Raw genomic sequence first — 27,320 nt, 5'->3', positions numbered from 1 at the left:
GCAGATTTGCACAGTTCTTTTTATTCAAATGTTTTGAGATTTTTTTTTTTATGTACATATATAGGTATACATATAATACTTGCCATATTTGGCAGCTGTTGTTTAATGCATACAAGGTAAACAGGTACTTTTTATAATGAAATCTTGTTTAGTCTGATGAGAGGCATGAAATTCCCAAGCAGATGCTTATCCCACTGAAGTTGTTTCCAGTTTCATTACCTTTAGTAGTTTGTGACTTTAAGTCAACCAAGATTTTTTACAAGTAACAAACTTTGACAGAAGTTTTTTTGTTGATGCCTTTTTTTTTTACTCTTCTCTTTGATAGTTTTATTTTGTTCCATCTTGTTACTTCAAGCCTCATCAGGAGATTGAAGCACCTCTAAATAATTTCACACAGCGACATGGTGGGTTTCACATGTACACCTTTTTTAAAATAAAGAAGGGTCATCCCCTTTGCCCATTTCCAGGCATCAAGAGCCAACATCAAGAATTTCTACAAAAAAAGCATGCCATAATGAATTTATAACATACCAGCTAAAGAAATAAATGGCTGCCTTCTTTTTAGAGAAACCTCAAATGAAATAAAATAAAGCAACAAAAAAACTTCTTCACATATGCCACACTTATGGAGAGGATCTATTTATTCCTGAGCAGGCTGGCAAGTATCCATTGGTGGTCAAGTGGGGGAGAGGGAAGAGAAAAAAAATTCTAAGCTGAAAAAGGCACAAAAGACAAAAATATTGAGGCCTTTAGAAAAAAAATCCCAAAACATTATGAGAACTATCTTCAAACCATGTTGTTTTACTGACTAAAACAGTATTTGGTGATGATAATAAAGTTGAACATTAAAGATGATGCTAGGTATTCAGGATCAAATTTCTCTTTAACTAACAAAATCCCTGAAGACTTTAGATGGAAAAAACTGAAGAAAACATGTTTATCTCTTTAAAACCTCATAGTCCAACACGTTTAGATATTCACTATATACATCTGGATGAAGAATCAATAGGAATTCAACCTAGAAAAAAGTGTGGGTTTTTGGTGGCCTTTTCTCTTTTTTTAAAATTAGTACTCCTTATATTTCAAGCTCATTTTTAGACTGGCAAAATGACAAGTATTTAAAATTGAGATTATGGGGTATGTTTCTTTCACAGGATTTGTAAAATACATTCTCATCTGTTTGAATGTAGGTACATCATCACAGAGGAGACAGTGCACACAAGAGATATTTGTAGTAAAATTCAGAGATACACAACAACAAACATCTCAATATAATACTAACTTGGAAGCCAGGTGCAAGTTTTTCAAACTGTACATGTATTTTTAAAAAGATACTGCCTTTTAAAATGATTATATATTGAAGCATTTTCATTAAGATCAAATACCTTTTAAAACCAGTAAAATTATAGCAGCAATATGGGAGAATATCTAAGCCACATGAACATTATTAATTAAAAAAAAAACCAAACATGAAATATTACATTAGTCAGATGTTTGTGTTAATACCAAGAACACACACAATTACTTATGTCAAACCAAGAAATCTGGATTTGTTAATCTATGAACAAATCTGTTGTATAGTTCAAAGTTACCATTTACAAAGCAGTGTTGATTGCTGACTTCCACAATCACCCTTCTGGAGTGTGCTGGAGAGCTCACTTGAATCTTAAATTCCAGGTCTGACTAAGATCATTTTTTCATCTTTGTTTAGAAACTAAGGATTCTTTTACATATGGATTCCTTAAAATGAGGCTTATTTTATTTACACTATTCAAAGTTTACCTTTCCTTCCAACAACAAAATGTGTAGGAGGATTTACTACATGCTATACAATGTAAAAATAGACTTTAAAAAGTCAGAACAATGCAAGTAAAACTGTACAATGTTTGTTCCCTGCTCCAGTTCATTGCACTATTAAGTTAAACTGAATGAGTTGTCATGCCCAGATGACTTACTGTAGGATCAGAAAATCCACACACACAGAGGAGGTAAATGAATACTGCTTTAGGTATAGTGCCAAATGAAAAAATACTATGAGTTATATCCAAGGAAAGCTTCTCATGACAGAAAGGAGCATGGCTAATTCCGAAAGGCAGCCCTCTTCATGTAGGACACAGAACTGCAAAAAAACCACAAATACGCATTGATAAATATCAGTGAAATTAGTCTGCATAAAAATGTAATGTATATAGTAAAATATTTAAATGTTGGATTCTACCCTATTAGTAACACAGTAAAATCTAGTAATCAACTGAAACTGGCAATTAAGTTTTCAACCTTTCTCAAAAGGTAATGAAGTGACACAACCCACTATCTTTAACAAGTATTATCCAGAAATGAGTTAACTAAAGGTCATGTCTTAAATAGTGCTTTTAAAAGTGTTATATCAGAAAACAGAACATTAAGTAACAGGTGACGCATGCAGTTATATTTTAAAAATATGCACTGACAATTTGAGATTCTAACTCTACTTTCTAATTCTGGTGAGTGTACTAGAATCACACAGTGGCAAGATAAGACATGTCCTTCATGTGTTTCTCATTCCTGTTTCAATGTAAGACACAAACCTCAGAGCAATCCAGCTTTCAAACCAATGCTAGCACAACACAAAAGCAAATAAAGAAGTCAGGTGTAGCAATAAAAAAAAAGTTCAAAGGCAAGAAAATAAATCTTCTTATCATCTGAAATACTTGCATAATTTAAAAATAGAACAAGGTGCAAAATCTTGCTTCATTAAAACATAAAAAATGATAAGTTTTTACTTGAAAGATCAGGTATGAAATAGCAAGGAGACAGATGGGCAATTATTCTGCTTTCACGACATCTACATTCAGAAAAAAGGAGCAAACAATACTAGACACTTCATGCATTTTACTAACTAGTAATGTATAGCATATTATTTTTAGCCCTCTATCTTTGTCACAATTACTGTTTGAGGAAAATTGGAAAAGAACACAAAGCTTAGCAGTAAATACATCTTATAAAGTTTAATAACACATCTGATTTCAAAGGCAATCATTTCAGCTGTTAAGTACATACTTATATATTTTATATAATAGTTATGTAAAAATTATCCTTGTACACAAAACTAAATCTTCACATTTTGTAAAAACTGTAAGTACAAAGGCAGTAATCTTGAAATAATGTGTCTAGAAGTGATAGCAGACAACCTACTCTAATACTTAATTCTGTGTATACACTGGTTAACATTTCATATATATCATTGATTCTTTCTGGAAGTAGCTGAATTAAAGAACTCTTGCTTCCAGATTTTGTCAGTTATCGTCTACTACCCATATAACAATAAAACAAGACAATTCCCTTGCCCACAATGCTGTCCTCAACTTCTACTTTAAACCTGCTGTGGACTCCATCTCAGCAGGCCCTACCAACTTTCTCACGCCCCCAAAGAAACAGGAGCCTCTCTACAGGCATTTAAGAAGGTGAATGCATCAGACCCAAGGAGATGCTGGCTTTTCAAGGCAACAGCCATCAGCTCAATGCAAACAGCAGTTTCAGTCCTTCTCTTACCTAGATGCTGCTCCCTACAGTATTTCTGTTACTCCCACAACACCTGCTTCTGTCTTGTGGGGTTGAAATTGGCAATTATTATTTGTGAGATTGAAGAGATGAACAACTGCACAGAGGCATTTTCTTCAGAAAGCAACCTAAACTTGCAAACTGCAAAGATTACAGATGCAACTACACTATATATAATATACTTAATACTAATAATAGAAATATTAATTTTTATAATATATATAAAGTACTACTTCCATTACTGTACTTGCAAATTAATCATTATGCAGAAAGTCATTACATTATACATACAAGAATGACTGAAAGCTTTAAAAAGAAAGTAAAATTTCAATGAGCACTGTCCATACAAATGCTTTCATCAAAGGAAAATGTTTTTATTACTGTTGCAACACCTAAACCCAATGCAGCTACAATATATGACACAAATATCTCCATCTGCTTTAGAGCTTAACTTGCGCACAATAAACTTATTTAGGCCTTCCAATGGACATAAGCATTGTGTTTTCAAATCACATTGTATTAGTTCAACCATCAAAAAAGGTCAATAGAAAGATGAGAACAAACAGATTTAAATACTGTGACCTTACTAAGCTGCCAGCTTCAGTCCAGAAGTGTGCTTTCTAAGATAAAGGATTTCAGTCTTGGTTTGTTATTTCTGTCCCTGTCAGTAAATTCATTACCCTACCCTTTTTCAAATCCCAGTTTCTCCTTCATGACTCCTAGTGATAAAATATAATAACAATATTGATATATTAAAATACATTCAGAAAAAATTAAGCACAATTGTAAATGCTGATCAATTTCATGTTATCATCTATTTTAAGCCTAAATCTATAAAATACAATATGAATCATAGGCTAGCGCTAGAGTTCACTTGTAAAGCAAATCACTAATTCCCTTTCATTATTGTTAAGTTCAGGATAGAAATGTACTGAAAGGTACACTGAAAAGAAAAAACAAACAGAACGTCACAAAAGGAAAAATATCTCCTTGAAAATAATTTAGGCTCCAATAAGAACACCATGAACAAGAGAAGATAAGCTGCTACACTGTACCAGACTATTCACAGGGTTTGCACTTAGTCTGGCTTTGGGATACATACCTTTCAGGAGATATTCCTTACAGAAAAGATCCAGGGGAAAGCTAAATGACCCCTGGAAAGAGGGACTTAAGCATGACAAGGAAAATGATGATATTTTTTAACATTTTGGGGGACACAAGGGGGCAGTAGAAATTGGGGAAAGAAGATGCTTTAAAGAAAGCAAGCACCAGAAATAATTTCAAAACTAATAATCCTACTGAGAAATGCATATAAACGTGATTTTATCCCCTAACATGAAATGAACCCAGTTGTTCTTTTTAATTTCTTTATTACACCGGATTTGCACACACCATGTTTTGAGGATTTCTACTTCCAGCATTTCAGAAAGATTAGCTGGTTATGGAAAAAATATCAAGAATGACCCATGGTAACACAGAAGGTCAATAGCAGATCTGGCTGCAGAACTGTCCTTCAAGTTCCAGCTCTTGTCCAAAAAACTTAATAATTATTAATGAAGATAGTAAGTATTAGTACACACAGAGGGGTTCTGTGTGTGTCTTTCTACATGATCCAAACTTCAGAATTATTGGGAATTTATTTCAAGTTATTCAAGATAACACAGAATTTGTGAATCCTACAAGACACACTGAAATTCACAGAAAATATAATATATTGTGTATATTATAATATATATTATATATAGTATTATTATATATATTATTTCACTATCCTCAGAACAACAGTCATGTAGTAAGATTTCATGTTACATCAACAATTATGCTCAATCTTATGTTATGGTTCTATTCACGTTTCCATGTTCACAGCATTCTTCTATTTGTTCCTTTATATTGTGCTAACAATACTTTGGCAATAATCTTTTTCTTGACATTTTTTCTTCAGTTCTTGCTTCTCAACAATTTTAGTAACTTTTCAAGACTTTTCAACAGTGACCACTAATATCTGGGCATGTCTATTAATAATTCTGTGGACAGCTATAACATAAGACTGTGTATCCTAATTTTTTACATACCAGAGAACAGCAAGACAGTACTGCTTTAAAAAATAATCAAAAGCATGTTTGCAAGACTTTTTTTTCTGCTCTGTAAAACAGAATATAAAGTTTGAAAAAAGATTTTACATTTTACCTCTGTGCAGTCAGATGCCAAAGTGGATTTCCAATAAAGCCACATATATCCTAATTCATATGTAATTTACTGTGCTTTTTTTGTTGCAAGACTGATCCTCAAAGATCCTCAAGATCCTCAAAGCAACATGTACTTAACAGATTTTAACAGAACCAAGTACCTTTGGTGATATAATTCACACATTTCAAAATTTCATTTCTTGATCAGAGCTTAAGAAAAAGCAATAAAATCCATTCAGTGTAAAATGAATACAATTACCACTATACCATATGGATTATACCACTGGGTTTAGAACATCTTTCAGAAAACAAATTTAAACTCTAAATCTTCTTAAAGATTTTTACCTTGCCAAGACATTTTTTAATCTTTACAGTGAAGAGAGCAGAATCCTCAAAAAGTAGGTCACTCCTTTTATTTTGGAATTTAAGAAACGGGTTAGAATTTCATGTATTAAAGCTGAGCTGAAAATTGATCTAAGTGGTTGTGAAGAATTCAACCAATCTCCTCTTAACAAGGTATAAAAATAATGTCCAGACAATAGACTGGTGGCTGGGAGCATTTTGTGCCATGAAAGCCTTGTGGGAGTTTCAGGCCAGAGTTTTTTTTGCAGAAAAAGAGCAATAGGCTACAATTTCAGAAACAACTGGAAGACTTTGCCTGTGCCACAGAATAAATCTACAGCACCAGGTAACACTGTTAGCTGAGTTTTAAATATTTAACATAATGCCAACATAGCATATGGAGCTTAGTTAGGGCTATACTGAAAGGAAGAGTAAAATTCTATGCTCACTAGCTCTGTGCTCACAACTTTCTGCCATTGAGCACACAAACTCAAACAGGGTGAAGAAAGGCTTAGTTCTGTTCATTAAGGAAGTGGTAGCTGGGGAAAATTGCCTTTTTCTTTCACTATGAGCAAAGTGAGTGATTACTCTTCATGTTCCTACAATTTGTGTTTCACAATTTTAAGATAACAGTGTTTGCATATGATGGATGACCTGTTTGATCCAAGACACTCAATGCATGTTTTTGCAATTGTTGTGTCTTGCTAGTAGAACATCCTTGGTGATTTTTTAAGTAATGAGCATACAAGAGGCAGGAAGAAACTTCAGCTCAAGCTTCCTAGATCATCATATGTTCAGATAATCTACCTTTATAAGCCTTCTTTGCTTTTAAAAAAGATTTCTCCACTCCTAAGCTGCCAGTTTCTTGTCAATATCCCAGTGATCTGAAAGTTCTTGTGGAAAGCTACATCTAAAAATAAGAGCAGACACTGTGAAGGGCACTGTTCAATCCAATCACTCACTATCAGATGTATTATGAAGAGCAAACAGTTTTAATTACTGACACGAGTACATCAAAGAACTATGGTTTGGTGCCATCACCACTAAAACAAACCCTGACCATGATCCTACGTGGCTCACATGCAAACACATCTGTCTAATTAATGAAGAATTTTTAGAAAGATTAAGTAAACAATGGAAAAATCAAAGGAATCAACTGAAGGGATCTCTGCATTCTTATTGTATGTGGCAGTTCTTCAACCCTACACAAAACTTAGAAATGTGTCTCTTTCAACAGGAAGTCTGTTGGGGCTTCCAGAATATTGAATGGCTTTTTTCAGATTTTCTGAAGGGACAGCACACTATATGTCATCCATAACTTAAACCTGAAAGTACTTTCAAGTATCTATGATATGAAAACGTGAGTGTGACTGTAAACTTGTGTAAGAAATATAAAAACCTTTAAAAATCACATGGAGTGGCTTAAGTCAAAAGACAATATATTTGAAAAAAAGATGAGACTTGGAACACATGATACGAAAAGAAGAGAAAAACTTTTGCAGCGTATGAGGAGCAGGCTATTATAAACACTCCGGTGGCAAACAAAATGGCATCCATCATCCTTCTGTACAGGTATTTGTTCAGATCTTGGGAGTTTCAAGTATTTGCTGGACTTTAAACACTTAAGAAAATTGTATCATATGCCAACAATTAAGTAAGAACATAAGCATCAGCAAGATTAGGTAGAAATGAAAACATTTTAAAATAATTTAAACAACTTGGAAACTACCTGAAACAACTCCTTAAAGGTACGGCAAACAGTATTTTTCAATGTCTGATATTCTTTAAATACAGTCAATGTCTAAGACTGGAAAAATAAATAACTCATACAAAAACTTTTAGAACAATAGCTGAAGAAGGTATAATAAGCAAAATAAATACTTTTTATTATTGATCAAAAGGTAACACTTGAAATGAAGCTGTAAGCACTTTGCATAGCAAGTGCATTATTACCATGGGCAGTTCGAGTTCCAATTACTGAAAAAACTGTACAATGGAAGATTTTAACTATACTCATTTCACTTCATAGGCCAGACTCCTTTGTTCCTGCTGATGTCATTCAGCAGTTTGCAATATTTTACTATCACTAACAAAATAAACGTGTTTTATTTATGAACTGTATGCTCAAAATGCTTGGACAAAACAGAACATAAGTGAGAGCTGTGTTTGACTGAAAGGCAACAAAATTCATGAATGCTGTAGGATCACTATTTTCAAATACATGCTATATGTAAATGAAGTTAATTTAGAATCAAATAAAATCCCTGCTGAGAAGCATACTCACCCTTTAAAATATAGTCTGTTAACAAGCTTGGCACTTTCTCGCTATCCTCTTTCATGGCATGCAGAACTAAAGTATGAGGAAAAAATCAGATATTTAGTCATACATTAAACACAACACTTAAACACCTTGGAGCAGTTCCAATGACTCATGGAGATACTACTACGGGATGTAAGAAATCTCTTAACTGAAAGATGAGAAGATACAATGAGACATCACATCCTCTCCACCTTTCACCTGTGTAATTCTCACTGAGCTCCACAGTTCGTGGATGCAAGAGTCCCAATTCATGTGGTTAATATTACAGTAAAGTACCATCAGTCATAACAACAGCAAGAAGCACCTCTTCCCTATAAAAAATTCTCACCAAAAGATAGTCACGACATCCAAAACTAAAGTATGCTAACAACTACTGATGGGCTGGAAATCTCAGGACAGAGAAGTATACTCCATTACTTAATATCTTTGTTCATTACTTGAAAAATTCTGTGAATGATTCTATGGAAATATTAGTGGTGCTTTTTTCCCCTCCCCGAAATGGTGAATGTTATCTGTGGTAGGTTCTTAACTAAATGACTGAATTTGTCATTAACTTACAATAAGGCAAAAATGCCATTTTGTGACATATATGAGTAGATCTTGTCCATCTTGCCTATTTCTGAAGAAGGAAAACACATGGACAAGCTTGAGTCACTACATAAAGAAAAGCAATGACTATTCTTTATAAAGTGCTCAGAACATGACTGAAAGAAGCAAAAATACAAAATTCCACTGAAAAGCAGTATTTAATAAACTCCAAATTCCTCATGAGACTCTAAACTCAACTTATAACAAGTGTTCTATTTCAATTTTTACGCTGAAGTAAGACATTAGTGTTCATAACTATAGAGCAATACAGAGCTTTGAAAGATAAAACAACTGAACAACCCTAAACACCTGCTTTACTGTCTGCCTTAGCAGCAGAGACAATGAGTCACAAATCCACAACTGACTCACAGGATCAAGTTCCAACCAGCCCACAGGAATCAATATTTTTCATACTCTTTACAGTGCATTTGTGCAAACCATTTTTTTAATAAACCACCAAACAACACAAAACGTTTTCAAGAGGCTTTAAAACGTGCTTAATAGTGTCAAGTGAAATTTAAATATGGCAAGAGGATAAAATTTCATTGCAAGAAAAAACATTAAATGAGAAATCTTTTGTCACAAAGGAAGTATGAATTAACACCTAAGGCTGCCTACTGTAGAAAAATAAAGGGAACTTTAATTCCTACTTAAACATTTCATTTACTCTAGAATTTATATAATATTTATTTTCTATTTCCAGGAAACAACCAATGAGCCTTTTACCATCACTCAGCCAACTGTGGAATCACAGAACTTCTTCTGAAAATCACCTTAAAGACATAGTGAGATTCTCTACTGAGATCTGATCAAAAGCCTTGACACACGCTACCATCTATTTTTAAACCGTTCCTGTAAACATCCAATGAAGGAGATGCTATTGACTCCTAGAGATGCTCTGTTGTATTAAACCACCTTAATAAGTAATTTTTTAAAAATGCAACCTTGATTTCTTGCAAATTAGAATTTAAAAAAGCCCAATAAAATCAAACAACTAGAGGACATAGAACTTATAATAATTTTGAGGATCTGGCCTAAAAAAGGTGTTGAAGAATGGGGAATTCAAAGCATTGTCAAAACTCTGTTTGGTTTGAATTCCTAATTATCAAAATCTATTAACAACAAACCTCCCCTCACCAAAACTACGGAGAGAAGCAGACTATTTTAAAGGCAATCAAGTGCAATCATTTTTAGTATCTTGACATCCACTCCTTTTTGTCAAAGTCATTACAATAACCTCAATAAAGCACAGCAAATGTAAACAAACAGGGATATATCAGGCACTCTAAGACCAAATTGTATGATATGCAGCCAATGTCAAAACATAGGAATATTTACTTCCTGATACATGCAGGTTTCTGGCCTTCAGGGTTTCAGACAACAGCTAGGAAACAAACCTGACATGAAAGTTCAGAAAACAGGCTGGCTAAAATCTATAGTTAAAATCATGTATCTTTACATGCCCTAGGGTAAGGGGGAAGAGAGAACTGGATGCATTCATTGGCTTTGAGCAGCCACAACTGGAAATACAATGAGGGAAGGATCAGGGGAATTTCATATGCTCACTTTTGGTTAATGTTTGAAGATCTTCAACAGATGGGGGTCCATTTTTCTTCTCATAAGGAATGACGGTTGTTAAGTACTGTCAAATGAAAAACAGAGTTACTTGACTGTCCTTTCACGCAATTTTGTTGTTTGCATTTTGTAAAGATTGTAGCAATTGAAATTGCTAGCCACAAATAATCATATTTCAGAATATATTAAGATTCTACCTTTCTATCTCAGAGCTTTTACCACAGAAATCAAGTGGTTTGTTTTTTTTCTACCAAATTATGTGGCCACTAGAAGTCATGCAGCTAACTGTCCTCTCTGCAAAGAAAATTATGCTGCCCCATAGTTAGGTGAAAATGGAAACAGATGGCTTTCACCTTCTGCTGCTACACAGTTCCAACCAAAAAGAACAAGGCAAGCCTAATGAAACATAATAACACAGAATATGGAATATGATTTAAATTACCAGTTGAGTGTGCTAACAGATAGTTTAAAACCAACTCCTTTTTAATTCTATTTACTGAAATCTTTAATTCTTGTCTGCTTAAAAAAAAAAAAACAACAAAAAAACCTACAAAATTTCTTAAATCTTTCAAGATTTTCATACCTGCAGTGCAACTAAGATTAGTTTTCAAATTCTTGATATATGCATTTTAGGTGACATCTTACTCTGCAGTCTATATAAATGCATATTCTCCTTAGAGGTCAGAATTTCAAAAGTACTAAAATAGCTGGAATTTTCCCCAATGGAAAAGATTCCTAAAATTTCCCTCAAGTCAATTTTTAAGAATTAAAAAAGAACTTTATTCTGGTTTTACAGCTCCAAGGCAGTAGGCGAAGTAACCCTCAATATCTCATTCAGCATGACACCTACGTAGCTCTCCAGGGAACAAGCAGGAAACACATTACAAACAAGGTACAAGGTCTCCTCCTCTCCGTGGTAACAGCCCTTCAGGGAGAGTCAAGTGTAACTCAGCCCATGGTGAAGAGCTGCACTTTGCAGGAGGAGGCCGAGGGCTGCCACGTGCACCTACAACCACTGCCATGTTTGCAGTAGGATCGTATACCTCAATCCCAACCACGTCATCTGCCTAAAAGCCAAAGAGACTCAAATTCAGCAGCACTTAACCAATTGCACCAATTGTCCAGGTGGTACTGACACCTCTCCAAGACCTTCTGCAAACACAGCGTGCTTTTCTCCCTCCCTTTTCTTTTGGCACTTTCTCATGTCCACTCCACACAGCAGAGCTTCTCAAGAAACAATCAATTTTCAATTTTTTTTTTCCAGGAGATGTAACCAACAAGTAACACCAAGAGAACTGTACTCTTAATAAAATTACCAGAATCGATAGCTAGATAAAAGGCTGCTGAATCTGCCAATGGCAGAGATGAAAGGAGATCTATTAACACAGAAATCAGATTTCTGGATTTCTGGCTGTCTTTCCCAGCCTTCAGAACTAAGTGGCATTCTGCCCTTTACCTGGACAATAAAATACTAGGATATTTCACTGTACCAAATATCAACTAACCCTGTTCCCATTCTCCTGTAAATTTCACCTTTCATTTTTCTTCTCTAACAGTACCAATTAAAAACAAAAAAAGGAATTTCTTAGTTTCCAGAAATACTTTCCTTCTACTCCTCAACTCTGCAGCCATAACAATCAGTCTCTACAATACCACTAAAAAAACATTTCCTGAACTGCTCTGTGATGGATAACATATTAAGAAATGAATGAAGGACTGACTGAAGTGTAGCTTACTGACAAGACCAAGTGTTAAATCTGCTGTGACCTCCACATTTTTGAAGCTGATTTGATGACATGATAATACAGCAATTCCCACTGCAATTTTTCACCACGTATGAAAAGTGTTTGATATGCCTGAAAATCAAAATGAAGATGACGGTCTTGAATTTTCTTCTGGAAATATGATCACAGAAAGAACTACCAACATTTCAATGTCTTTTTTTTTTACTACATTATCAGATAGGAACAGGGAGTTCCCACTCTAAGTTTCTCTTTACATGGGGAAAATCTCGTAAGTAATTTTTACTTACGTCTCAAACACATGCACAGAAAAGGGGACTAAGTTTTTAATAATGGATGTACCCACTATGAGCTGGTAGTAGAAGGTGGTAAATACCATTAAAATTAAGACATGGAAAGGAGTTCTGAAAGAACTGTACAAACTTGTTAAACTTTTTTACGTTGTAACCTTATATGTCGGAAATTCTGGTTTCCAAGGTACACAAAAAACTGTCTGTCCTAGCATTTTTTTTTATCACAATTACAGATTTCTAACTAACTCTTCCCTGCTAGCAGAAAACACTTGAGTTTATAATGACACCCTGGAAAAAATTCTCAAATGTATATTGTGAGAACAGCATCAAGAAACTGAAGATTTGATACTTGATCAATTTTGCAACTTGTTGCAATAAGAAGATAACACCAGTATCTCAAAAGCAGGGCCAGGGTTTGGTAATGAGACAGAAAATCTTAATCAAACGAAACCCTCCCAGACAGAAAAAAAAAGCCATAGAAAAATGGATTTCTAGGCACAAATCATAACAGAGCTGGTGTCTTTTCTACCTTTCTATCTCATATTTCATTTTAAGTTCATATCACTTCCATGATTTGCTTTAAGATACAGGAAGCAGAATAAAAAACTCCACAACCATAAGGATATAGAAAAAGATAAATCAGGACAAAAGTATGACCAACATGAAGAGTAACATTAGTAAATGTTATTTAAATGTAAAATGACTGAGTTACTCAATCACTGTTATTTTTAACATATGATTATGCTACTTATGTCTACACAGGAGGCAGTGAAAGCCTTTTAACCAAAAGTAAGATGGGGTGGCATGTCTAAATAAGCTCACTTTATGAAAATATATGGTATTTAAAATACCTAAAGATACAGGTATAAACAGCTGTAATTTATGGTAATGATAGCCAAGAAAATAAATCAAAAAACAAAACAGCACACAGGTACAGCTTTACTAGTACTGTGATAATGCAGAGTGACAAAAACTCTTGTTAGGCAAGCTCTGTGCAGGTGTTCAAGATCCTCAAAGCTGAGGACAAATAACTGGAACAATGTATTCATAAAATCTCATACATATACCTTGCCTGAGAAAGTAAGCAAGTCTGATTTCTAGCCTCATGATTGCAGAATGACTTGAGAGTAGCTGTTTTACCTCTCAACCTCTTCTGCAGGATACAACACTCATCTTCCAGACAAAAGCCTAATCAGCCTTGACTTCTAAACTACCAGTCAATTTATTGCCTCAACGGACTTCTCACCAGGAAAAAAAAATAACTCTAATGGACTCCTCTGACAAAACTGCATAAACTGAAATAGTGAGTGCACATTAAATAATGTGAAATACCAATATTTTGTAGTGCACCAAAAAACTAAACAACAGCAAAAGCATTAGCAGTTCACTAAAATTCAGAATGCCATTAATATAATACATACTACAGACCTGAAACAGCAGGCAAGTTAACACTTTGAAATAAAGCATAAGAATCTTGCTTCCAAGGTACACACATCTATATGATGCCCAGTGAAGCTGTCTCTGCCCTACATTTCAATGTTTAAATAGCTAACAAAAAGACACAAATTTGCCTATTGATCATGTATTTTATATTGGTAATCTGCAGTGCACATATTTGGCTACTTTTAAGATCATGCAGTTTTCAAAGGCAAAAGACAATACAGTCTCTACATTTTCCAGGTGCTACTCTGTTTTTAGATGTATCAGCTATGAATATTTGAAGAAAAAAGAAAACAAAACCTTTCTTCATTATACAAGTTGCTAATGCTGAAGGCTGAAACAGTACATCTGACCTGAAACACATTCCTTGACTGGTTATTAGATTTTTACAGACATGCAACGTACCTAAAGCATGCATTATGCAGACATTTAGTCTGGGGTAAGAAATACAGATTATTAGCTCAGTGCATCAGGGTATCAAGCCTTGAATCTCTTGAGCTGCTGAGGAGAGAAAGAGACTGCAGGCGATCAGAAACCTGAGGTAGGGAAGGAGCAGAGATTACAGCATTTTTTTGTGGCTTTTCCTGTCTCAGCATTTTTCTTCAGCTACTGTCAATTTTCAAGATCTCAGCTCCTACCAAAAGTGCAGGCAAAGAATGAGAAAATTGGGAGAAGATAGCCCAGCACCTGTTTCTCTCCACTCGAGTTTCCAAACGTGTGGCGGAAGCCATTCTGTATGACATTTGAGATCCCTTCCATGCTGAAGCGCTAAAAGTAGTGAAAACATAGCAGAAAGAAAAAAAAAAAGGGACAGAGAAAAGTTCAGAAGACTATTAATCAGCATTTATCAAGACTATGAAAGACAAATGGCAAAGACAAGCCCCGAGGTGTATTTCAGCACATTTCTGTTTCTTCACTCACCTACTTTACGTTTTTAATTAAAAAGCAAACCTTATAAAGGCAGTTAAGCAGTATTTCTACACCAAAATTTATTCAAACAAAATCTTCACACTGCAGATCCGACAATCGAGACTTGCCTTTTACGGATGTTTCATTTAGGAATATAAAAAAATAGCATTTTTCAAAGGTCAGCTCACAGTAAAATCCCCTCTAACATTTGTGTTTGAACAACGTATGTTTAGAGACACTACCGACACCAAATTTTCAGATTTTAAGAACATACTAGAAACACTGTTCAGAGGTAGTAAGTTTCAGCTCCATGTCTTTGAAACTTTTTATGCTTTCATGCTTCCTCTTCCACAATTGAAGAAAAAATTACTATTCCCTATTTTCTGTAATATCATAAAATATCCATAATTAGATAATAATACACCCAATATTGATTTCAAGCTCCATTGCATGGAATCATGGAATCCAAGTAAAGAAAAAGCAGTATATAATCCAACTTCACATTTTTCCTTGAACTTTGCAGTCCTTTTTCCTTGCTGGAGAAGCAAAAAAAATCAAAACACTTTTGATGTTTAGCATGTGATATAAAATCAGCAAGTGATATGAACATAAAAAGAAGAAACAGCCAAGCTGCTGACACAGGGCAGTATGATGAGCACAGCTCAGCATGTTTATCTGAATGTATTTATTTATGTGAGGGGAATAAAATGTGCTGGAATACAGAATTCTTTTACCTTCTAAAGCACACAAGGTCAGTAAAGACATAGATTTTGTCAAAGCCATCTTAACTCTTTTAAGATATCCTACTTGAAGGAACTGGTATCTTCAAGCCCTGACTATTTTTAACTGCTCCCCAGTTTCCCCTCGTGAAAGAGGTAAAAGTTTAGAAGTCTAATAAACTGATTTACCCTAAGATGATATCAAGGACAAAAAAATTAAAATACCTATTTTTTATATTCAGTTATAGTACCTACAGGAGAATTAATTTTCTTAAGAGTTGGACAATTTAATTCCACTTCCAATCTTTGCAATTAATTGAGACTTTATTATAGTTAACAAAATAACCAATTACTACATTATTTATTAACAGAAACTCAGTCTTCACAAAGCCACTAGATCATATTATCTGTGTGAACCTTGTACCTCTTTCTGGGAGAGGGCTCTCAAATCTGTCCTTGATCTTGGTGACAGTGAAATCTATTTTCAAAGGAATCACGCACATGCAGCTACAGTCTCACCGGTGTGCTAGTCTGTTCAATCCCTCTTAGAAAGCAACCTGATACATCTGTATCTTTAAGTGACCAAATATGAAAATGTCTTATCCTGGGACCATGTAAGTTATACCTGAAAGCATCATTCAAGCTGCTAATCTTTAAACTAACCAGAGTTTGTGAATCACTTGACTCAAGTTTCAAAACAATTATTTTTCTTTCTAGGTAGAATATCCCTTTTTGGTTTTCCATGACTGGGAAGGAAAAAGGAACTATTCACTGTGCTCTTGTAAAGGGATGACAATTTTTTATGTTTTTTTCAGACATATACTTTCTTAAGTTCCACTAAAACTCAGCTACACACACAAACATCTCTCATTTAACAGATAAGATCAGAATCCTATTTGGGTTATATCACAGGTATCTTATGCTTGTAAGTTTAGATATAAATTCTTAAGTATTAACATTTCATTATAAATGTCTATTCCTTACATTTGAAAAGCAAGCCCCAAAACCTTCTGATGTTGAACTGAAGCATTCTTTCTGGGACTTAGCCAATATCCACAAAACCACATTTTGTGCATCCCATAAGAGGCACTAAGAAATTCAAACATTAGTATCTCCCTTAAGTAATTTTAAATTAGACAGATGAGAAATAAAAGGTAATAACCTAATTTCTTTTGTTCTTTGACTCCTCTTACCCAACTCTACTTGAAAGATGTTTTTCCTTTTGTTGCTATGTTCTGCAAAGAATAAAACAAATTATCTCCTCCCTGTACACATGCACCCCACTTTGGCTTCCTTCCTGTCTCTTGTTGAATTAGTAACTCTGCCACAAGTTAGGAGATCCAGGGTATGACATTCACGTTTTTCCTAGAAACCAGCATGATCAAAAAATATGTGTGCAACTACAGCATCAATAGTACTGAATTTCCTGCAAAACTAACACATACTAAAATTCACACAGTGAAAACGAACACATAAATAAATCTGCCTACTGACAATAGAACACAGAGCAATACATCCAAAGACAGTATTTTTTGCAAGAAACGTAGGCTAGCTCCAGGCAGATTTGCAAACAGTTAAAAAAATTTTCTCTGAATATGAGAAGAGTAAAATTTATGACCCTGTGAAAAAAAATTCTCAATAGCAAGAGTTTAAACCTCGTTTGTGAAAGAAGGCATGGAAGCAGGAGTACCAGGTATCTTAATATAATATAGGACTATTACTTCCCACAGCAGAAAAAAACAAATTTAAATGCATAAAGACTTATAAAAAATTTCTTACTGTTCCAGGCATATGACTTCTTTCTTGTTTGCCATTCTGAGGACTACCATTTTTCAGCTTCTTTTTCTTCTTTGCTGTTTCTTTGTGTTCTCGCTGTTTGTTTTGTACTTCGATGAGGACAGAAATGAAGCTGTTTTTCACTTCCTTCTCAAACTCTAACTCATCTCGTAGAGCCAGCTGCTGCACCAGTTCCTCAGAATAATCCTTAATAGCAGTCTCAATTTCTTCTAGCAGTTCATTTAATTCAGCAACAGACAATCTTTTCACTCCTACAAATAGTCACATAAAAAGTAATATGTCAAGATTTAGAGCATGAAAAAACTTGTGGGAGTTACAAGAAACACATACTCTGAAATTTCTCAAAACAAAAAATTCAGTTCTAGAACGACATAGAACAAAACAACATTCCTAAAGGAATAAACACATCTCAGAGGTGACAAGATTAGGAACAAAAAGATGGTTAAACTTTTTTCTCTACTTCTGAGAAATCTGAGATAATCTGCAAATATGAACAATGTGCTGGTAGTTTATGCTGGAAACTGGAGTAAGTGCTAAACTTCTGACACAACTGTAAAATATTACTTTCCTCTGCACTCACTGTTCAAATGAAAAGGCTTTCATATTTTCAGAACTATCAGCTGATGCATTACAGATAGTGCAATTATGACCAAGAAAATGTTTTGAGGCTTGCTTGGGTTAAAAGTGAGCAGATCTTTGAGGATTGCTTTCTGTTCCAGTTTAGGTCTGCCACACCTAGGAAGCTGGCAAGTCCCAGCAGTTGCTGTGTCAAAGAACATAATCTTATTTGGCACTTGAGAAACAGCTAGTCCTGATTACACTGACAGGCACAATCTGTCTAAGGACACTGCATAGATGCTTGCAATTATTTAGTTTCATTGAATTAGTCTAGTAAATATCCTGTCTACAAGAATTCTTGTAAGGGAAAGCAGGTACAGACAAGTGTTGAAAAATACAAATAAGGCCACAAACTACAAAAAAGTGTAGCTCTTAGAAGCATCAAAGGTAGTAAGTGAAATGTGAATTTTTTCTCTTAAATTACAGCAGGGAAAATTGATTGGAAAAAGCTCCTTGTCACTTACTTGACTGAAGAGAAGGCAGTGAAACCTCTTTAGACAATTCTGTGTCAAGGAGCCACAGTTTTTCAAGGTAGCTAAGGTCTTAAACTGTTCAAACACTGTAACAGCACTGAGAGAGAGCACCTGAGAGTCCCAACCCTTAAGAACCAGCTTCACAGCCTAAAAACCAATTGTTCTAAAAACATAGGTGTAGGTTACCCAACTGCAGTCCTGACTGATGACAGACCAGCAGTCATTATCAAAGTCTTGAAAGGGCTACACAGGAAATAGTCAGCTAATGCAGCTGAGCGGAGACAGAGGAATTCAAATGCAGAAGACTACATGGACTGAAACTTAGTAGGCTGAAGAACTCACTTCTGTAACCAGAACTTTATTTTTGGACTGTCTTAATGTATGTCTTTTCCTATCAAAGAAAAAAGTAAACGCAAGTAATTTCCTGCTCTGAATGCTAAATGAATGAAAATATCTGATCTATCATACAAAAACCAGACAGTTTCTAGGAAAAACCTGTAAAAAATTCAGAGAGATGCGGACCAATGCTGAAGCACCTTCACACACTAAAAATAGGTAGCAAGAGCTTTTAATAAAACAGTGACCTGAAAGACATGAAAGTAGATTCTGAGAAACTGGTGAAGCAAAGTTAAACTATCTGCCAAAGTAATTCAAGGCATTATTTGGTCGAGACTGACCTTTAAACTGTAAAGATGCAACAGAAAAGATGGGCTCCTGAGGCAAAGCAAAATAGATATGATATGAAATACCGAGCAAGCTTGATTAGCTCCAAACCTTAAGACATATGGAACTGTCAGAAAACTAGGAAGCCCTGCTGAACACAATACATTTTGCTTTCACATTCCTGAAATTTATGAGTTGAGACAGTTAACAGACCATTTTCATGGTTGGAATCTCTTCCATAAATCTGAAATGTAGCAGAAACTCTAAGTCATGCCACAAGAGGTCAGCCAGTTTTCTGAATCTTCTGCAGTTTGCACTGTTGACCCAGACTACAGGAAAGAAAGCATCAAACTTTTTAAGAAAGGCCAAAGTAGAAAGGTCGTCTATCAAATATTGTGTCCCTACTACCTTCTAGAATTCATGTTGACAAATGCACAGATTAAGCAAAATTTTCCATCACAAAACTGATTAGTCACAGTTTTTTAAAATATAATTCAACTTACTACAATTAAATTATTCATCTAATTTCTCCTTTGCTTTTGTATAGAGAAGCACAGATGATTTCATCTGAGTAGAAGATACAAAGGATATTTTTAACTTTTAAGGTTTTTGAAGAGGAATGGAAAAGGAAGACTGAAAAATATGCATGGTCCTCATGGGGTAAAAAAAATACAGCTGCCTTATTTTTGTGTTAGTGTCTATCAAGATATGTTGCAATGACTGAAACTGTACCAAAGAAATGGTATAGCTTTATTTACTGAATAGCTTTAGAGAGCTTTAGCTGATCTTAAACAGTGTACTGGCATCAAGAAAGTGTCTCACTTTACAGAAAATAACGAGCTTTAATAAAAAATGACCAATTTATCACTTTACCCATGAAGGAATCTCATTCCACTGTATCAACCTTCAGAATATTTGCTTTAAACTGAAATTCTATCAAGTCTTATTTTTGTTCTTAGTCATAAGAAAGCTGACAAAGGTAAGTCCTCTATGTACTAAATCTAAGCTATTATTTCAGGACATTTTGAAAATATTTTTGAATTCTGATATTTCGTAAGAAGGACCTGCTATGAATCAAACACATGGCACACTTACCCTTTAAACTGTTTTCAATAAGCATAAGAGCAAAAATACTAAATAAATACCACTTACTCTCTTCATAGCTGTTGTTTGTACTGGATCTCTTGAGGGTCTGAATTTCCTGGGAAAGTATAGAGAGCCGATCTGACTGGGTGGGTGTTTCATCATCTTCTGGATCAGGTGATTCCTGCATCATTTCCTCTATTTCTTCAATTACCTTTGAAAAATGAAAACCCTTATGAAAACCCTCCTACATGGAGAGCTTGCAATTTGAAGCAAAGCTGGATGAAACTACCACCAAGACTGGATGGAAGAGACTCAGTAAAATCATACTGACATTTCCTCCCCATCCTTGCTCTCTGAGAATAATCACACCTTGTAACAGTAAATTGGTGAACACAAGCAGTGTGTTGAAATTAGAGGGTTATTTCTGTATGAAGGTACCCATGATTCTGCTTAAGACAACCAAGTTACAGAGTAAGCTGGAGTATGTTTCCTGAGTATTCAGCTGAAGGAAGATACAACAAAAATCAATTACCTCCCTCACTCCTTATTTCATCACATTTCTCTATGAAAAACATCCCTCCCTCCTCCAACAAAAAACCAACAAAATGAAAAGAAACAATAACAAAGAAAAACTCCCAAAAAACTCTGAAAAACCAAAAAGTCCCCGAACAGCCCGAAAGTCAACTGTGTTCTGAGAAGTTTTTTGAACCGATTCACCATAACCTGAAGCTGATTTGCATCCCTGAGCATAAGACCTGAGCCAGACAGAAAGTATGACAACAGAAATTCTATGCATAGATAGCTTACTTTACATCACAAAAATTATTACATTTCTACAGGCTAAATTATTAACTAGACAACTGAATAAATAACAAAGCAACTTTTGTAAGTTTAAAGGCTGTAGTCAGTGTTAAGATCCAACTGACAGTAAAAAAGAGCCAAGGCAGTTTAAGCAGTCCTGTCTCCTGTACTATTAATAACCGTGTTCATTGCAGTTCACAGCTTAACCATTGCTTAACCATTTAAGCAACAACAAAATAGATTATTTGTTTGCTTACTAAAGCAGGATCTTAATAGGCCTTACTCTCATTAACCTTACTCAGAAGAGCAATTTTCAAGATAATTGAAGTAAATCCATGGATTTGAAGACTTTACATACCAAGAAATTTGAAAACTTAGTAGCAGATACACTGGTCTGCCCTCATGATAGGCAAAAACTTCAAAGAATTCTTGTGAAACAGCAAAGCCCTGTGAAACTATGAACTGCCACACAGTCATGCTGGGAAACTACAAACTCTACCATACCACTAAGATTCTGAAAATATTTTTTCTTTTTAACACATATATTTAATTTAGTAGCATTCCTGAGTAACTGATGGTAAGAAATATACAAAGACTTCAAAGACCCTGGATTATCAACCTCACCTGAAGTACTGAAACACTTTTCAAATCTGAATGACATAATGATATCTCCCACATTATTAAAACCCTAAACAAAGAATCTTAGCTACAGTGAAGAGCAAGAACAACAACAAAAATTAGTAACAGACTAAAAAAAATTCGACACCAACAACACTGTCTTTGCTGAACACCTTACCTGCTCTGCTGTGAAGAGTGGCTCTTCATTGATGCAGGAAACAATGATAGAATGCATATCCAACTGTTCTCTCAGCTCTTCATCATCTGACAAGTCAAGGTTCAAGTTGTCATTTACCTAAAAAGCATGAAAAGGTGTTTTTATATAAGTATATATTAAAAAGATATAAAATATGTATAATACATATATATTATATAGGTATTGTATAATATATATGTATATGTATGCAATATGTATATTTATATATATGCACCCCTAATGTTAGGGTATAAAATACATTTAACATGTACAAAAAACAAAAGGGGAATTATTATTGAATTTTAACAATGAAACTGAATCTTGGCCCACAATAATGGAATCAATAGTTCTTTCTGCCAAATACCCTGGAAAACGAAATCAAAACTGCAACTGGACAAAGTTAAAATAGTTGTCAATCTTTAATGTCATTAAATAATATCTGTACATAAAGACCATATACACACTGACATACAAATTTCTTCATGGGAAGCTGTCAAGTAGATACTTAAATCTTCACTGCAAACTGACAAATGTCTGTGTGGGGTGAAGAACTTGCCTATAATGTCTAATGTTACACAAACCTCTTACTTTAAGCGCTTTTATAGTTCCACTTTGTCACATAATAAAAGACGTGGAAAAAAGCTGAGAAGAGCTGATATTGAATGGTGATATCAGAATGCTGGTATCACCCCAGATTATGAAAAAAAATGTGTTGTTAAATATCTCAGGGTCTTTTCAGGAAGAAAAGCAACGCTGTTCTCATATATACACCACCAAATGATATTTATACTTTCAAACCAAAGATACATATACACTAAGAGACGTAAGTCCCCTCCTTAATAAGTCAGGCATATTTTACTCTCACACAGCAATATATCCTGGTTTATTTACAACATTGTTTCTGTACTTTACCTATTACTAGATTCCAGCCTAGAAAAGCCCCTCAAAGCTGCAACCCCCAACATCTGCCATTTGAGCTCAACTGCTTTAATTGATCTTTGGGCTAATTTACAAGCATCATGACTGGCTGTACAAAGTCCTTGATCCCACAGTATCAGTTTTCAATTTTTTCTTGCAATTCCTCCAATTTTCTCAGTATCTTCAGATACCTTAATAGTTCTCATATTAATTTTGAACCTGCAAATGATATCCCCAGATATCATTTGTAGGGGAAAACACACAATTTGCCCTTCTTCAGCCCTCAGAATGAAGGCAAATATCGACGCTTTTCCACAATCTGAATTCCAGTAACTGTGCAGTGACAAGGCTCCTCTATGACTCTCTCTTCACCTACTACACAGATACAGTCCAATTTGACAATTTTTAAATTTCTGCTGTCCTCAAATATTTTTTTCAAGCACATAGGATATGACAACAATGGTGGGATAGTAAGCAAGGATAACAGTTTATCTAGAAGAAGATCTACTTTTCCTCCTGACATCTCCAAAAATATTTTGAGAGATCTTCAAATACATTTTGATAGTACAAACTAATAAACCACCAAAAATGCCATCAGCTGTAATCCGGACTAAAAGGAACACCTGGCTTTCCACCCAGTCACACTCCATGCCTCCTTCTGTCCTCCTGCTACCAGGGAATGACCCATTTAAAAGTAATCTAGGGAAAACAAAAAAACCAAGGAATTTCACAATCCCATTCCTCGAACCACTGTGCACAACACTTCCTCCCATCTACTTCTTTCACTGTCAGAGATGTATAAAAGTGTGCATAGACCTGTCATGTGAAGGAACCAAGATCAGGCCAATCAGCCTTATTGACCTTACATCTTTCCCTGCTAAAACAGGAGAAGAAATGCTTTCTGCACAATTTCGGTAGCATATTATTAGCTTCAAACGCATCAGGAAGTGTTGCTTAGCTGTTAGTTTTCATTGTAAGGAAGACAGAACAAGATACTAGCTGGCCCATATGTGCTGTCACATATCCAAAAACACTGCTGAACACAAAGCAGCAAAAGAAAAGTATGTCAAACGCTCCCCACAGCCTTTACACATCAGAAGGCATGCCATGTGGAGTGAGAGCTGGAAAAACTTGAGATACATTTAATCCATGAACTTGTGTTCTCTCTACTGGCAGCACATCTAAGATTCTTTCTAATCCAGCAACACCACTTTACACTTTTTTATGTACTTTCTTCATAACTTCCTGCAAGTAACTTACAAAAACTATATGAAACATTTTCTTATACTTAGTTCCTTATCAGGAAATCTGTTAGTTTTCCAATCCATTTTCCCCTGACATAAGGTCACAGCATGGAGGGGTTGCCCTTTTAGTTAACATGTAAGAATTTAATTACTCTGAAACCACTTACAGAATCTGAACAAGGACTCAATAAAAACTTGAAGAAACACAAGTCAAATTCAAGGGATAACCATGAGAGTCAAATCAAGAAAATGAATTCCAAATTTGCACCTTCCTCTACTGAACCCCAAAATATCCTCTTCAGCAGAACAATCTTTGCTCCTGTCACAGTAAAAAGCATCTGTTGATTATCTAATGGATGGCAGAAACCAAAGCATTACCCAATTCTCAGGTTACACACTGATATTTTTACAACATAACAGAACTTCACTATGTTTAAAAGACAAGCCACTAGTTTCCCCAGAAAACCTGTGAGATGGGAATTCCTCCTAGCTTTTCTTAAGTGTTTTAATCCACTTTTAAGATCATCAGAGGACAAACCTTTCTATAAACTCTCTGAAGCTCTTAATTCCCTGTTCCCACGCCAGAGAACTATTCTAACTCTTAAATAAGGAAAACAAAACAAACTCTTGCACTTCAATGTCTCCTGGGTCACCTTTCTTGTTCAAATAAGACATCCGACTGTGGAATTAGATGAACTTTAGAAAGTTCTCACTAGATTTACTACATCAGAGCACTCCTGCCTCTTTTCCTCCCTTACCCAGACCAGTGTTCAACATGAATTATACAGCAGAAAGATTTTATATGAAACACTTCCTCATTTTACAATTTTTTTCTATCATGCTCTGGCTCTAATGAAGTGTCATCTAAAACCAACCCTGAATTATTCCAACACAGGGAGATGCAAATATACATCAATGGTTCTTTGATTTTTAAAAAGCTCTCATGTATAATGGCAAGTACTAGAAATATTTTCATCCACTTAATAACAACATTCTTTTATACAAATGCAAACAGTTTTACTTCCCTGCTGAGTACCAAAGTGGGTACTTTTGCTGATCAGACCTTACCCCTTTTTCTGAAAGATTCAGAGTTGGCAAGTGCAAAGCTCTGGTGTGGGAAGATTTCCAGTCAACTGGCATCACGTTACCATAATTATCAGTCAAGGCATTCCAAATCCTGAAGAAGAGAATAAAGGAAAAAAAATGCAGACCTCAAAACAAGCAGCAATTGAATCTGCAATAGCCATATTCCTAATGATCATGTATCTCTATCAGTAACTGTATTTTCCTCCCTAAATATTCATCTGCAAGTTACTTTTAGCATTATTATTATATTTATTATTATATTTATTTTAGTATATTTTAGTTATTTTTAGTGTTTCAAAGCCGTGTGAAAATATTTTTTGATCAACGTAATTCACTTCCCTTGAAAACAACAGTGTATGCACAGCAATGAAACAAAACAGTAAATGAAGACCCGGCTTCTATACTAATTATGTAACTACACTCAAAATCTTTTCTGGGAGTGGATGAGCCTTTCCTTCAAAGTAATTTGAGCTGAGCTATAAATTACATTCTTAATGTTGTTAAGCAGAGGCTAAGTAGCAAATTCTGAGCTAAATATTTTCTTTTTTTTCCTTTCTGTTTATCACAGAAAAATGAAAATGCACAGATCAGACTAAAATTTTGGAAGAATTTATTTTTTTTCCAGAAGTCCTCTCGCAGAGCCCACCACTCTTGTCTTGAGTCAGTCTTTACTATTTCTAGAGTGTACATCCATCCTCTCTGGCTGTCCTGGAGGCTTGCCTATGCAGACCTGAGACTTGCACGAGCAACCCTACGCTGGTGAAGCAGCTGTCTTCAGCTACAGCAGCCCTGTGAGCACGCTGCTTCCTCAAGTCCCCAGCCAAGCCCTGCCTCCAGGCGCTCTGCTGTGGGTGGATGTTTGGAATGGTTGCCTAGCTAAGGCTCACAGGAGGTCAGAGGAGAGGCCGAGGCAGACGCAGAAGGGCAGACAGAGCCTCATCACTGCCCAGCCTGATTCATGGTTCACTGAACTCACCTCACTGTTTACACCACAGATCTAATATTTTGCTAGCAGGCTTTTTGTTATTCTTAAGAATAAGACATACACTTTAGCTACCTTAAAGTAAGACTACAGTATTTTTAATGACGATAAGCTGATTAAATTTACTATAAAAAACAGAAATGTTAGTAAAATAATGTTAAAAACTACAGCAGCAAGGCTCATAAAGTCTCTGTTCCTCAGGGGAAAAAAACCCAAACAATTATAGCAGTTGCAGCTGCGATTTGTTCTTCGGCTGCTTTCTGCACTTTTCATGTTTAACTTCAAGCACTGACACAGCAGGCACTTTGCAAGAAGCTAAACAAATGCTAACCGCGGTCACTGCACTTCAGGAACAAGTACTTCTCGCTAGCTCGGCGGGATAAGAAGCTCTGGGATGCCCACACGCTTCCCCGGCAGTCAGGGGGATAAAGCCGGAGGGCCCCACGTCAAACCCGCGCCGCGGAGGCCGAAAGTGTCCCCCGGCCGAGGCCCGGCGGCTCCCAGCTGCAGCCCCGGGGGCGGGGAAAGGCTCCGCTCCCGCAGCCCACAAGCCCCGCTGGGCTCGGCAAGGCCCAGGGGCAGCGCTCTCGCAGGGCAGGGCATGACAGGGCCGGCGGGCCGCGCTGTCCCCTCAGGCCGGGCCGGGTCCCCCTCCGCTCCCGCTCCGCGCCCCCCGGCCCGCACTCACTCGTCGTCCTGCAGCGCGCTCTGCTCCGTGAGCGGCCGCAGAGGAACGCGGCTCTCGCCGCCGCCAGCCCGGGCCTGCGGGGGCTCGAAGCAGAGGGACAGCTTCGCCCCGAGATCCCCGCCGCCCCAGCCGCCCTTGTCGCAGGCAGCCTCGGGGCCGCTCCCCGCGGAGGGCTGGAATCCCGAGAAGTCCTGCCAATCGCCCGGGTCTCGCTGCGAGGCCGCCGCCGCCGCCATAGCCGCCGCCGCAGCTGGGGACGCGGCGCTGCGCGCTCCCGGCGCTGCGCGCTCCCGGCGGCGCACGGCGGGCGGGGCCCGGCCGGGGCAGCGATCGCAGAACCGGGCCGGGCTGGGCTGGGACAACGATCGTAGAACGGGGCCGGGCTGGGACAGCGATCGTAAAACCAGACCGGGCTGGGGCAGCGATCGCAGAACCGGGCCAGCCCTGCTGTGGCAGTGCTCGCGGAGCCGCACACAGCGGTGTCGGTACCGACTCA

The 27,320-nt window shown here is 36.4% G+C and overlaps 1 protein-coding gene across 2 annotated transcripts; it reads right to left on the bottom strand.

Moving 5' to 3' along the window:
• Nucleotides 1-27,114, bottom strand: FEZ2 (fasciculation and elongation protein zeta 2). 2 transcript variants are annotated; one of them, XM_088161355.1, is made up of 9 exons: nucleotides 26,825-27,114; nucleotides 25,137-25,245; nucleotides 21,889-22,005; nucleotides 20,358-20,502; nucleotides 17,434-17,702; nucleotides 14,714-14,794; nucleotides 10,543-10,618; nucleotides 8,353-8,418; nucleotides 1-2,119 (listed from the first exon to the last, which is right to left on the bottom strand). In XM_088161355.1, the coding sequence occupies exons 1-9, from the start codon at nucleotides 27,058-27,060 to the stop codon at nucleotides 2,103-2,105; spliced, it is 1,116 nt and encodes a 371-aa protein (XP_088017481.1). In that variant the 5' UTR covers nucleotides 27,061-27,114; the 3' UTR covers nucleotides 1-2,102. The 2 variants fall into 2 exon arrangements, with proteins under 2 accessions (XP_088017481.1, XP_014732206.1); XM_014876720.2 differs by lacking the exon at nucleotides 14,714-14,794 and having other exon boundaries at nucleotides 26,825-27,108.
• Between the last annotated feature and the right edge of the window lie 206 nt (nucleotides 27,115-27,320).

This window comes from Sturnus vulgaris, chromosome 3, assembly GCF_052056855.1.
Source record: "Sturnus vulgaris isolate bStuVul1 chromosome 3, bStuVul1.hap1, whole genome shotgun sequence".
In the NCBI taxonomy this organism is placed as follows: Eukaryota; Metazoa; Chordata; class Aves; order Passeriformes; family Sturnidae; genus Sturnus; species Sturnus vulgaris.
Note: the sequence above shows the minus strand (reverse complement) of the source record. Positions and strands in the feature narration are given on the sequence as shown.

Bases quoted from the DNA above. Each gene is read 5' to 3' on its own strand.
- FEZ2 (XM_088161355.1), bottom strand. From the start codon at position 27,060: ATGGCGGCGGCGGCGGCCTCGCAGCGAGACCCGGGCGATTGGCAGGAC. The intron at 17,703-20,357 runs GTAAGTGGTATT...GACTATTTGTAG, and splicing joins AAACAACAGCTATGAAGAGA to GAGTGAAAAGATTGTCTGTT. The intron at 8,419-10,542 runs GTGAGCATATGA...CTCATACTTTAG, and splicing joins TCTTCAAACATTAACCAAAA to TTCTGCATGCCATGAAAGAG.